The 15001-nt window shown below is 40.3% G+C and overlaps 1 protein-coding gene across 1 annotated transcript in view; it reads left to right on the plus strand.

The window, feature by feature from the left end:
* The window catches only part of LOC144769107 (uncharacterized), a 430861-nt gene extending 416107 nt beyond the window's left edge, over nucleotides 1-14754 (plus strand). The window contains exons 6-7 of the mRNA XM_078653110.1: nucleotides 4178-4543; nucleotides 13931-14754. Coding sequence (XP_078509236.1) covers nucleotides 4178-4543; nucleotides 13931-14022 — 458 coding nt within the window. The 3' untranslated portion in view covers nucleotides 14023-14754. The remainder of the gene's footprint in view (nucleotides 1-4177; nucleotides 4544-13930) is intronic.
* The last annotated feature ends 247 nt before the right edge of the window (nucleotides 14755-15001 follow it).

Consider the following 15001-nt stretch of genomic DNA (forward strand, 5'->3'; position numbering starts at 1 on the left):
AAATGTTAAACACCCGAAACAATGACTCACACCTTGTGAACTGTAAAGCCACGTCAAGGCACCAACCTCTTTACAGGCCATTCTCACACCTTTCTCATACTTGACACACATGTTCACACCACCAGCTGCGGGCCCAGCACATTACAATACTCACATCAACAGATAATGTAGTGACAATCAATGTACACTCTGGCAGAGAAAGACAGAAAAGACAAATATTACTTCAAAATGAACTATTCCTCAAGTACACACTCATACTGGTTGGATTTGGCATGAGGATAAACGTTCAGAGTGTAACATTTTATGAATAAGAGATTTCACAAAAAGGAAATGCTCGAGAGCTGTAAAGCCACGGCAAGACACCAACCTCTCTACAGGCCATTCACATACCTTTCATACGTGACATACACAAGACCATTCACATCACCAGCCACAGGCCCATTACAACATTCACATCAACAGACATCGTCATTCAAGGACCCATCACTTTCATATGCCTAAATGACTGACACTAACTAACCAACAAGAAGAGTTTGGCTTAAGCGCAATAAGGCTACGCCTCAATAATAATAAACAAAACAACTGCCAGTACTGCTCGATCAATACAAATATTTAGCAAAAGACAATAAACAAAATACTGTCCTGCAAAGACTAGTCATTCAGTCTGAAATGATCCTTCAAATCTATTTTTATTATTCAAATTTTTAACTTTATACAAAGTTATTAATATTTAACACTAAATTGTGTGACAACTAATTGGATTTATATACAAGGGGAGCTCCTATTTATATGCGCTTTTATATACAACAGGGAAGGAGAATAATTAGAAAATCAGGAAAAAATAAGATCATAAAGAAGACTTAAACATTCGAAATAAATTCATTCACTCTCAATCCATATCTCATACAACCTGAACTGTAAAGTAAAAAAGAAAGAAATCAAAAAAGGGAATGAAAAAGTAGGAAAGAATTAGAAAAGATTTGGAGGAAACTAAATGTGTGTGTGAACGTGTCCCTATCCTGATTATTTTAATTCTTTTTGATCAGGTGGGGGCAACTAATACATAATCAATCAAATACGAGTAACTTTCAGAACAGCCATCACAATTACATCATTTGCAAAATCCATAGCGCTATGATTGGCCATTAGACAAAAACACACATATGGTCGACGGGTTTCAAATCCCCAGAATGTGGGGATTATCCTCAGGACCTCAGTAGAAAATAAATCTGAAAATGGAAAACAAACATATTCTTACAACAAAAATACACTTAGCGACCTTCAAACTTAATGCTCAGTCCAGTACAACACTCAAAGAGTACCTGTTGTGCTTTAGTTGTCTGCGTGGAATCTGTGGATTATATCAGAGATAGAAATGGGGACAATCAGATTACTCAAAAAACGTTACAAAAGCTGTGGTCTAAAAATAAAAATAAAAAAGAACGTCCTTGAGTACTCACTGTTTGATTGAAAGGTGAGAGTCTTTTAATAAAGTGTCAAAATTTCCAGGTTCCGTTTATTAGTAGGGGGAAAAAATAATTCCAACACTGTTGCCCCTTATTTTTTCATTTGTAGTCTGCACGAGGTGAAGAAATCAGAAAAAATATATATAATGTCCTTTAGGAATCAAGATTTATTTCGAATGGGTCGACGACTCACATTGATGCGCGCTTGAAAAACCAAAGCGAAGACAGAAACCATCTATAAAGTGTTCTGGGCGGGGTCGGAGGGCCTCGGAAAAATGCTGTTGTTAAAAAGCTGCTTGCTCGAACCGTTATACCAAATAGCGTTGTTGTAAAATGACTCGGTAATTATTTTTAGGTTTGACGCTGTGGAGACCGTGTCTAGGGTGACTAATGGTGTTAAAAAATGGAGACAGGCTGAGTCTTTTAGCTTACCTTCCTCATGAAGCAGAGTCACTCTAAACACGTTGGTGTTGTATGGCTCTCGTTGCAAGGGTCTTTTTGGATCTAGCGTGTTTTAAAGAAGCGCGAGATCAAGATGGCATGCTGGGAGTTGTAGTCCATAATTTGGTATTCCCGATTGGACAGAACCTAAATATTGATATGATTTACCTTGGTGGCAAGGCTTTGAACAAATAATTTTAAGGCACAAAAGCGGGTTGAAATAATGGAAATTAGCCTGCTGAAACCAAAACGATTTCATGAAAAACGGATCGGTTTGTAAATCGCCACAATTTACCGAGGGGCAAACAATTGGCACGATTAATGCTTATGTTAATGAGACATCATGAAAAACGGCATAATGCTTACATGAATCGGTTTGTAAATCGCCACAATTTACCGAGGGGTAAACGGTTGGCAAAATTAATACTTATGTCAAAAGACTATCCACTTATAGTGTATCCCCATATTATCTTCTGTTAGATCCTTTTAATGTCACATCACAGGTGATAAAGCTCTGACATTTCGTTGAGTCCATTGGTAGCAGTATTATATTTCAAAATCAGTAATGCTTCACGTTTGGACAGTCTTTCTTCAATGTCACCACCTCTGAGGTCTGGTTCAATTTTGGATATTACTGTCCACTTCAAATCAGTTTCACTATGTTCACAATCTTTCCAGTGTTGAACTAGCGGTGCGGTAAGGAAGTTTTTGCGAATCCGTGATTTATGTTGAGAGATACGTTGTCTGATCTCTTGATTTGTTTTGCCAATATAAAGTTTGTTACATGGGCACACTATCCCATAGAATGTCAGAGCTTTATCACCACGGGGCGTCTTTCAACTGGTCATATTAGTGACCAGTTGGAAGACGCCCGTATATGCTCTAGACCACGATACAAGAAGATATACCAGTACACGGAGAATGTTTGAAAACATAGAGACTTAGAAGAACTTCTTGCACAAATCATGACGCGACATTAACTAAACACAGTGTCCTTTTTTGGTACCAGCGGACATAGAACATTCTCCACAGTACCTTTTCGTAATTCATTTAATCTTCAACTGGAAGGACATAAAGAGAAGTCTCGTAAAAATCCTCACCATGTACTCGTCCTCTGGGAGCTCTACACATGAGAGACTGCGGGAACCATAAATTTGACAAATATCCATATAGCAAAGTCAGTCCATCCGGACTCCATTTCAGTAAATGCTATTGCGAAAGACATACAGAATTCCTGAGGAAGGCATACGCCGAAATGCGTTGAATGGGATTTTGGTTCTGTATTTGATGAATTGTTGTATATAATTTTTGTATTTTGTTTGTACCATTGGCTTTCATAATCATACCTGTACGAACAGTCACTTTTTCTATGTGTGAAAAAAGAAAAAAAGAAGAAAAAATATTTGAATACAACATTGTTATAATAATAAAACAGAAAAATATATCAGGAATACATATGGTGGCAATTAGTTTTTTTGTACAACGTCTAAGTCCCTCCTTGAGAAATATGCACAAAACCCGGTGCCACATGATCGCTTTTCCTAAAGTTCAGCTTGAGGAGTATACATCCCTGCATTAAAGGCTCCTAAAATAGTTACTTCACCTTGAGGGTAGGAAGAGAGAGGGAGGAATAGAAAGCCTTGGGACTAAAGCACTGAGGACATCACCCATGTTACATCATCAACGATAATTTCTGTGTGTTTTGAAAATGTTTGAAATATCAATATTAAGCAAGGGCTGAAAAGAGGCAGTTCCTCTCCCACACCTCAATAGTTAGGTTGTTTTATAGGCACAGTAGCATTAGAGTAATTACTTCTAAGGAAGTGACACACCACAGCTGTAGTCAAAGGGAATTTGTTGTAAACATGGGTTATTTCTACAAGACAGGTCCGCAAGAGGGTATAGTGAAATGTTCTTATGAGTGTAATGTTCTTTTTTACAACAATTATTTCTAATATGGTAATGCTGGGGCTATCAAGAAAAGTTGCGGTCAGGAATATTCTTATGACAGAAAAGACGTATTTGGGGTTCAGCTGTGGAGAGTGTTGAAGGGCTGTTGCCACAGAAATATTTAATTAGTGATGGGTACACTCCAGGTGTGGAGAGATGTTCTTAACTAATGATTTCTTTAGTTTAGGAATCCGTTGTGCCATGCGGATGGATAGTCAGGGACTGTGAAAAGCTGCTTTTAGGGAATACTCCTGAAAACAGAAATAACGTCCTTACGGAAGAATTCACTTCTCTACTGTTTCTTTTCATTTTTATCTTAGATAATAAAACATATTACTATGTGTCGGGTCTGGATGTGCCCAAAGAGTGCGTTGCTGGTGAGCTGCTGATCCTGTCCTGCTCCCTGAAAGGGGCCTTTCCCCAAAAAACTGAGATGATTTGGGAGAAGATGTTTGGAGACAAGCGGATGCCAATCCAGAGATATCCTTTTGGTGGTCTTGTTCCTGCCCAAGATCCCTCTACTCCATCTTATCAGATCACAGAGAACCGTTCAGAAAACCTCCTGATGACGTTTTTAACCTTTGTTCCATCCCTCCAGGATCATGAGGTCCAGTTCTGCTGCCGGTTCTTTGATGATGGTGGGCGAGTGAATGCAGAACGCCGCTCCCAACCCCTCAATGTTGTTCGTAAGTATGACAGTCTCAAGGTAGGGTGGAAGGTTTCTAAAGGACTAGTACTGTGATACACAAGTAGTTAGATACAAGTGATGTATGTACCTGTGAATGCTCCATAGACTTAGTGAGGATTGACTCATAGTTTAGGCCAGTGCCTTAAAAAGACCAGATTTGGAGTCAGCGGCCACTAGTGTGTGGAAGCAGTCTGCAATATGTCACTGCTGGACTCTGAAAGGACTGGTGGGACTTGGAAAGACTGACAATCACCTTCCTACAGCTGCATCTGAAAAGCTAGGATTGAATCAATCACATATTAGGCTTGCACAGCTCAAAGGTCCTTTCTGAGGCAGAGTCAATCACTTTCCAGGAAAGTAGGATTAAAACATACTTGATGTGTACGTCAGAAATGCTGGTAAGCCTAGACTGTATCAGTCACCTACCAGATGAGACTTGCAAGTTTACAGGGGTGAGGAGATATGTGGTATTTCCTCTCCATCTTTGCAGGTGGGCTTAGGCTTAATAAACTGAGGTCAGAAAACAGGATGTGGCCAAGCCAAGAGAGGTGGTCTAGAAACCCTTTAAAAATGAGCTCAGCAGCGGAGACTCGGAGGAGTGGAAGCAAAAGCAGAAATGATGAAGAATGGAATGTGGAAAAGTGATATTGGAACAATTGTCTCTCTTTTTACAGAGCTTAGAGAAAGGGACTGGAAATGTAAAGGGAAGTTAACAGAGTTGTTGAAAGTGGAGTTGGAGTGTACGGATACTATTTGCTCTACAGACAAATGGGGTGTGGAATAGACATGGACAATCAAATATTGCATAGTTGACTGCCTTGTATAGAGGGCTGGGAGAAGTGGTTTAAATGAGGCTGTTAGTCTGGTTGTCAGTATAGCATTTCTCTTTTTAGGCAGTTGTATGTAGTGCTACTTTTCCATGCCAAAGAAGAGTATGAAATATAAATCAGGATGCTATCTACTCTCTCCACCAGCCCCTTCAGCTCTTTGCTTGGCATATATCAAATAAGGTTTGGCTCCTTGCACCAGCATCAGAAAATCCAGCCTAGGGCCTGCTGCTGCATGCTGCCTACTGTAGGAGTTGCTGTCTCCACACTCAAACCAGATAATTGTGAGCAGCACCACACCTGTGTCTCTCTGCTTACGTCCAGCATCCGGTAGAACCCAGGACAGGGACTACCTACCCATATAAGAAGATACTGGACAGAGAGAGAGCGAGAAACAGGTTGTGAGAGATGGGGAAAGAATATAGGAGTGACAGAAAGAGGGCGGGAGGAAGGATTATGTGGGAAATGGAAGGGACCGAGAGAGTGTGTTTGTGTGTGCGCCTGTGTGTCTTTGTACAGGCTCCTACACAAACATGCAGGTGAGAATGGTAGGGAAAGTGGAAGTTGGAGAGACTGGCTAGAAAAAAGGGTAAAGTGAGGCAGGACAGATGCAGGTCTGACTGCTAAACTTTGGTACTGGTGGGAGACTAAATGCCTACTGCGCATGGCACTGGAAGAGGAGGCCCAACCTTCTCCTGGAGGTTCATCTTCCAATGGTTGCATCGTACAGCACAATGTTGACACTAAATTGTCCCAAAAAGCCATGCATTGCAATGAACAGTCATTGTTTTACCACAGTACTCCTATATTTGTCTAAGTCAACCTATTTATGTTATGTTATGCATATTTGTAAAGCACTCTATAGCCCTCTAGGGTATCCCGGTGCTAAGCAGGTGTGTGTGCTTAGCCTTGCTGAGGGTAGGCTGGTAAATTGAAAGGCCAGGTCTTCAGCTTACTGTGGAACTCAAGAATAGAAAAGGAGAATCTGATGTGTAGTGGGAGGTTGTTCCATGTTTTATGAGTGATGTAAGCCCATGCTCCTGTTCCTGTTGTGTGTAAGCATGAGGTATGTGCAAGTGAGAGCTCTGGGTAGTTTGGTGCAAGGGGATGCAACTGTACAGATCGACGGGGCCAATATTGTGTCATGCCCTGAATGTGTCTATGAGGAGTGTGAAATTAGTGCCTTTGTGTATCGGGATCCGGTGTAGATCCCTCAGGTGTGGCGTGATGTTCGTTATATGTATGAGGTTGGGGATGAGTCTGGCTTCGGAGTTCTAGATGGTTTGTAGTGTTCTGGTGAGTTGCTTGGTGATCCTGCTGTAGAGGGTGCTCCTGTACTCCAACTTGCCTGTGACCAAGGGCTTGAGTGACTGTTATTCTGGTATTGCTTGGGAGCCATTAGAAGATATTCCTCAGATTCTTCAGAGTGTGCAAGCATGATGCAATGAAAGTGTTGACTTATGCACTCATGTCCAGTTTTCGTCAATGAAGATACTGAGGTTCCTGGCTGGGTAGGAGTCCGAGTCCGGCCAGCCACCAGTTGGAGTCCGATGGCGAGGTATGCCTGCTAAAGATCACTACCTCTGTCTTGTCGATTTTGAGCTTAGGACAGCTGGTTTTCATCAAGGTAGCAACTTCGGTCATGCAGGCAGTGGGCTTGTTTCTTGTGTTGGAAGTCTTGTTTGAGAGGGAGAGTATGAGTTTCATGTCATCAGTGTAGGAGAGAATATTGATATTGTGTACGTGAATGACTTTGGCCAGAGGACTCGTGTATGCTTTGAAAAGGGTGAGGCTTTCAAGGAGTAAGGTGGCAGGCTGACAGCTCCAGCAGACAGCGCTTCCTTGAATGCCAATCTCATGTAGTCACCTGATAAGGATGGGGTATTAGCCCAGGCCGAATGGTGCAGAGAGGTCCAGAAGACTGAGGGCTGCTTTGTCTCCTCAAAGGTTGTGCATTGTTATCTGTGGAAGTAATTTGTGCTGTTTCTGTACTGTGGTTGGGCCTGAATCCGGAGAGTTTGGTGTGGTCAGTGAGACTTTTGTTGATTAGTTTCTCTAAGACCTTGACTGATAAGATAAGAGGGAGATGGTTCTGTATTTGGAGAGCGTGGCTGGGTCAGCCATTGGTTTCTTGAGCAGGGGCATGACAGTGACGTGTTTCCAATTGTCTGGGAACATGGCAGAGTCAATAAAGGCTTTGAGGATGGGTTTTAGTACTACACTAATTGGTAGGAGTCATTTGGTGTAGGTGTGGTGGGGTCAAGGGTCTTATGATGCCCCAGAGTGGATGTTCTTCATGGCAGTGATGGTTTTGATGGCTGTGATGTACGGCCACAAGGTCAGGGTTTGTTTTTTGTTCATGATGGAAAGTTGTGTTGCGCTGCTGAAGGGTCTCATCTGAGGGTCATAGTTCCCATTTGTGGAGGTGATTTTGTTGATGAAGTTGCTGGTTTATTGACTGTGGTGTTGCCGATTGAAGAGAAAATATGGTCCAATAGGTGTCCGGCAGTGTGGATGGCTTCAGTGCTGCGCTTGGTGAGGCTGAGCTCTCCGATGTTATTTAAAAGGGCCACAGAGTTTGGGTGAGGATGAAGGTGCTGGTGTTGATGATGAGAGGTGAAATATCTGTAATGCCAAATGGCAAAATTGTTACATGTTCCTTGTGGTCTGTATTCAAGGGTTCTGCCTAGTGAAAAGTGGCTGTGATATGTATCTTGAGGTTTATGGTGTTCTATGTAGCTGGTGGGGGTGTCCATGTTGGTGGTGCAGCTGATGGCATCTTTGAATATGATGGTGAATCCACCTCTGGTTGTATGCTGATGGTCTTGCCTGGCTGTCTTGTAGCCGGTGGAGATGGTTGTAGCAATGTCCGGAGCAGAGGTTGGGTTTAGCTAGGTTTCCATGTGGATTAGCAGATCCGGAGTCTGGTTGTGCAGAAGGTTCCCTATCTCCATGGCATGTTTGGTGAGCGAGTGGGTTTTGAGGAGCATTCATGCGAGTGTGGCATGTTGCATGGGAGGTTCTTTTGGTCTCAGTAAGTGTGAATAAGGAGCTGGTTTGTGTGAGTGTGAGCAGTGAGGTGCTGGGTGCTGTCATGTGGGAGTGGTGGGTGGAGGGTGTGGAGGGTGTGGGAGAGTGAATGAAAACTTTCAGGAGGTGCATGTGAATGATTCCTCAGTGTGTTGTGTAGCAGCAGTGCAGTAAGTAGCAGTCAGGGATGAGAGCGATGCAGGATAGCAGTAGCATTGGTGCACCTTTGGAACACCAGTGGCACATTTACTCTGTGCATCAGCTCCACATCTGCGTTGAGTCATTTTATTGGAAGTAAAAATATCTGGTGATGCAAATTCATATCACCTCAAATTTCCCAAGATGTATTGAGCCTTTTTCATCACTTTTTTCCATCATACCCATACCAAGGAGAATACAATTATTGGTTATGCATAACATTCTGCGACAAGTGTCAAGCACAATCTCAATTTCATATCAAAGAAGCAAAGTTAAACAAATTTTGCAAACTCATACTGCAGTGCTCCTTACCTAATAGCATGCAGCTTCCAAATGTATACAATGTACACTAATCATGCCTGAGGGTTCAGTCCCAGCTCTGTAACTAACACTAAGTACACACGTCCCCTAAAAAACATAAATTGTATATGTCATGGACTGCTTGATCTATTGCATGTGCATAGTTTTATAACTTTACTATTTGTCAAATCTGCAACTTAATCCTCATGCTACACAGCTCCAGGCCCTCAGAATAATGACTGAGAATAACTAGCAGAGATACAACCTCATGTCCTAATAGGGGGCACCACTTACAAGGGTAGTAAGACATTGGGGGAGGTAAAACGATATGAGGCAGAAGCAAGCAGTGAGGGTAGGAGGTGACTAGGGTAAGAGTGGGAGGGCGAGAGAAAGCAAAAGAAAATGAGTGAGAGAAGGACAAGGCCAGACTGGTCATAGCAGGCACCAGGAGTTTCCCCGGTAGGTCAGAAGGGTGGGGCTGATTTTTTACCCCTGGCGGACAGTTTTGTTACAGGTGGCCGGTTTTGCAGCAGTGCTGCTTTATAGCCACCTGTAACAAAAGTGACAGCAGGAGTGGTGCTTCCCACTCGCTCCACCCTCCCCCCACCCCTTGGGGTCCAGTCGAGCTGATTGCCACAGCAGGTTTCAGTTCCCAGTCTGGCCGTGTGAAGGACTGAAGGAGAGAAGAATAAACTATTAGAAAAAAGAGAGATTAAGAACATGAATGAACTAGGTAATGTATGGGTGAAGGAAAAGTTAGACACAAGAAAGATTAAACTGAAAAGAGACTTAATGAGAGAGAAAGTGCAAAAAAGTGAACGGAAGAAAAAGGCAGGGTAAAGGAGAACCCCCACAGAAAGAATTAAAGTAAGAGAATTTTAACAAGAGTGTATCCTTCAGCTTTAGGTCAACAGCATAAAGTATGTTGGGGCTTGTTTTTATTATGAGACTGTAACTGTTGACCCTCAAGTGCAGATAAACTTAGACCCATTCCAAAATATGCAGTAAACTGCATTCAAATTCCTGAACTCTAAAGAACAGAACCTGCATGTATCAGAGCACCTAGAAATTGGGAATACTGGTTCTTTATGACTGTGCCTCTTTGAAATGTGCAATAACGGTTCACTGACAAAACATCGAGTCAAAAAACATCTACATATCAAAAATATTGACTCAAAAATATCAAATTTAGAAATATTGACTCCCTATACTCATAATTAAAATGACAAAAATAGAGAGAAAAAAATTGTTTTTACTAATATGGTTGTCTAAAATATCGATTTATAAATATATATAAATTTAATCAATACAAATTAATTGAATGAAATATTAATTCTAATATAATGAAAATAAAATAGGTGTAATAATTGTTTGGAAAAAAACAGCAATTATCATTATTTAAAGAAAGTAAACAAACATATATATTACTATACATATCTTTATTTACATATATCTAATGTAAAAATGTAGCAAAATTAATATTTTGAATTTATATTATTTGTTAATACATTTTTAATGTAATAACTTAAAAAATAACAATAAATACAAATATCCAATAACATAAAATATTTAAAAATAAACCATTTTGATTGCAAATAAAAAATTCTAACAAAATAAAAATTTTGAATTTACTAAAACTGAATGAAATAATAAAAACATTAATGAATATAATTATTATTATTTAATAACCAACAACTTATTAATATACCTTTAAACAATTTAAAGAAAACTACACATTTTTAAAATGAATACATATACTATACCCGCTACAACCTATGAATAGTAGACAAAGTTTCAAACTCAGGAGGTGTTAAATTTACAAATTCCACTACAGTCAATGCAACAGTAGGTACAGTGTTGGCTGTTGGAGGTGTGAAATTTGCTATTCCCACTCCAATGAGTTCAACAGTAGGGAAAGTGTTAAATAGGGGGGGATGCACTATCCTCACCCCAGTCAGTGCAACAGTAGGGAAAGTGCTGGATTACGGAGGGGAAACATTTACTATTCCCAATCCAGTCAGTACAACAGTAGGAAAAGTGTTGGATTGTAGGGGGTAACATTTACTATTACCACTCCAGTCAGTGCAGCAGTAGGGAAAGTTTTGGATTGTGGAGGGGCAAAATTGACTTTTCCCACTCCAGTCAGTAAACAGTAGAGAAAGTGTTGAATTGTGGAGGGGTAAAATTTAGTATCCCCACTCCAGTCATATTATAAATTAATACAAATATTATTTTTATCAAAATACCAAAATCCATTATCAAGATAAAAACAACCAATAAATACAATATTATTTACAAATAAAAAGCCTAACACAATTAACACATACAATAATAAATTACAATAAAAAGTACTCTTTTTAATTTTGTTATTACTGACTTACCTTACTACCCTATATCGCTACAAGCCACACGCCACACATCCAAAATGTGTATTTAAATGTACAATATTTATATATTTTATATAATCATTTACCTATTAAAATAATACTGCTTATTAATTACTAATAAAACAATTACATTCAATTACCGTTCTACCCTTTATCTGTACAAAACAAATGATCCACACCTAACATATAAATGTAAACAAAATGTATTAAGGAATTTACATAATTAATAATCAATTAAAGAATGACTTTTACTAACAAATTAATTATACTTAATTAGCTTCCCACCATTTACCCCTACAAATACAACTCACACATATGACCTACACAATATTTTAATTACATATTTACATAATTATTTACCATTTAACCAATTATTTAAAACAATATTTATTAATTATTATTATTTCCTGCATATCCTTTCCATACGAAAATCGCAAAATAACCCTAAACAAAAGTATATATTACACAATTTACATAATTATTATCAATTAAATAAGTATAAATATTTTTTTAATAATCATAATTATTTACCTTCAATCAATCAATCAATCAAGGCATTAATAAAGCGCACTACTCACTGTGAGGGTCTCAAGGCGCTGGGGGGAGCTGCTACTGCTCGAACAGCCAGGTCTTGAGCAGCCTCCTGAAGGTCTGAAGGTCTTCGGTCTGCTGTAGGAGGGTGGGGAGGGCGTTCCAGAACTTGGTGGCGAGGTAGGAAAACGATCTGCCGCTGGTGGTCGTTGTTTGGATGTGGGGGACAGTGGCGAGGGCGAGGTCGGCGGAGTACAGCTGGCGATTCGGGGTGTAGAAGGTGAGTCATCTGTTGAGGTATGCTGGTCCAGTGTTGTGGAGTGCCTTGTGTGCATGGGTGAGGAGTTTGAAGATAATCCTCTTGTTGACGGGAAGCCAGTGCAGGTCTTTTAGGTGGGGGTGATGTGGCTGTGTCGAGGGATGTCGAGGATCAGGCGTGCCGAGGCCTTATGTATGCGTTGCAGTCGTTTCAGTAGGTGGGCCGGGTCTCCCGCGTAGAGGGCGTTTCCATAGTCCAACCTGCTGCTGACGAGGGCCTGACCATTCTTCTCGTGTCTGTGGGGATACACCTGGAAATCTTTTGGAGAATGCGAAGGGTGTTAAAGCATGAAGATGAGATGGCGTTGACTTGCTTGGTCATGGAGAGAGTTGAGTCGAGGATGAAACCCAGATTGCGTGCGTGGTCGGTGGGTGTAGGGGCTGCACCCAGGGCAGTAGGCCACCAGGAATCATCCCAGGCTGAGGGGGTGGAGCCAAGGATGAGGACCTCCATCTTGTCTGAGTTCAGTTTCAGATGGCTGTTCTTCATCAATTCTGCAACGGCTGTCATTCGGTCGTGGAGGTTGGTCTTGGAGGTGCCAGGATCTTTGGTGAGGGAGAGGATCCACCCTATAACCATTAAAACCTAAAACCTGCACGTTAAATTTAGATTAAAAAAAAGAATGTATACAATTAACATAAATAGTTATCAATTACAATAATTATAAATAATAACACATTATTTATTATTAATTATAATCAATTTTCCACCCTATGCCTCTACAAAACACAGAACCCAAACCTCAAACTTAAAAATATATATATTCTAGTCACAGAAATAATCATTTAAAAAATAATAACTACAAATTATTCATAAATTAATTATAATTAATTTACACCCCACTCTATCCCCCTACAAAACCTACAACCCACACCTAAAACTTAAAAGCAAAAAATATTAATGATACAATTAACATAAATAATTATCAATTAAAAATTTGGAGTACATTCAAAAATATTTATTAATTAATTATAATTAATTTACTTGCCACCCTATACCCATACTATATGCACACCTAAAACGTAGCTACAAAATTATTAATTATACAATGAACATTAATATTATTATAAACAGTTATTAATTATTTGTAATTAATTTACTTCCCACCCCAATTCCCTATAAACCCCACAACCTGCTACGGTACTATATTAACAAAAAACTATATAATTTGCAAACCATATTAAAAAACTTACACTATTCAAACAAATATTTTAAAACACGTAAATATTAAAATACACACAAATAATCAAAAACCGATATCATTAACAACAATATTTGCAACATCGATATTACTTGCCTTAAAATACATATTCTTGTCCACAATATTCTTGCTCACAATATTTCTGTGTTACTATATTTCCTACTTGATAATTTTGTCAGTCAATATTACTGACTCGATATTTTGTCTGAATACCTGCAATAACATCAGGAATGAGTTCCTCCAAATCAATTGACACATGTAATTTCTCATTTGCAAGCCACTTTTTTACCCATTTTGATGAAATGTCTGAGTAAAAAACTTGTAAGCTGTGCTTGTTATCATTTTAACTCCGGATACATTGTCATCAGGATTTATAGCCGCTAATTGGGCATTTGGTGCTGTTGGCTAATAAACCAAGACTGGCTGATAGTCACAACTTGGAGCAATTTGGGGTACTTTATTGATCAATAGGGTGTAGGAAATGTGTGGTCATGTAGTGGGTACTTTTTCATTCCTGACAGTAGATGGAAAGTACCCTACAGTGGTGCTGATTTATAACTTGATTTGTAAGTCTGTTGTTTCTTCTCTGCAGGTGCCAAGGAGAGGAAGCCAGACTTCTGTCTATCATCAGACTGGGGTTTCGAGTCCACCAATGGGGTTACCCAGGAGGAGTCAGGTCTATGACATGTATGAAACACAGTAGCTGTACTGAGATCCCTACAAAACTCATCTCCCACCCCTTTCTTGCCCCTCCTTGTGAAAACTCTGTAAGATTCCCATTGATGAGGGAGATTGGCTGGGGCCCAGAGAGCCCTGTGAGAGCAGGAGACCTGATGAGTTTAGCAGAGACTTCTGCGGACACCGTAAGGATATTACAGTATGCCCTCCCTGAGAAAGCCAAGATTGCCTTCAATGAGTGTCCCATGGGCTTGCAGACCCTGAGGATGGTGTAAGATAGTCTTTGTAACTCCTGTCGATTTCTGGTCTATGTGCAGTGTTTTTCCATGCACTCAGGTCTCTTCCAAACCCTCTTGCTTCTTGTATCTGTTTGTTTTGTCTCTGCGGCTTCCCATGCATTCAATTTTATTGTACAATGCTTCCAAGTGCCCCCCCATGCATGTGTGACACGTTCAGCAAGTTCCATTGTTTGTAGTATGTGTGGCTGTAATTACACATGTTCTGCATACTCCTGCCATTTAGTGTTGGGCTCAGATGTTTGCAAGTTGTTTTTCTTTGAAGAATTCTTTTGAGTCATGATGTCTCAGTGACTCCTTCTCTGGTTGTAGATGCTCATGGGCACCGACTGCAGATTGTTTTACTCCGCTGGTTCGGTCATGAAACCGCATCACTCCTTGTCTCAACAAGACTGTCGGTTCCCGTCATGCCCTCGGAGTTTGTTGCTTTCCATCCTGTTGTGAGAATACTCTGACTTCCTCCTTCCTTCTCACAGGGCCTGTTCCATTCCTTGAAATACATCGCCGGCGAGCAACTTGGCCGCTCGGCCTTCAAGGCCTCCTGGCCACCATGTGCTCCAGTCTACTTATGGAGAATGAAGATGCTCTTGAGATACCGTTTACAATCTTTGCCTCTCACCAGAGTACCATAAGAGGTGGTGCGACTTTTGTCCATCTTCTGCACCACAAAAAACTCTGCATCAGTAACC

The sequence above is a fragment of the Lissotriton helveticus genome, chromosome 7 (genome assembly GCF_964261635.1).
Source record: "Lissotriton helveticus chromosome 7, aLisHel1.1, whole genome shotgun sequence".
In the NCBI taxonomy this organism is placed as follows: Eukaryota; Metazoa; Chordata; class Amphibia; order Caudata; family Salamandridae; genus Lissotriton; species Lissotriton helveticus.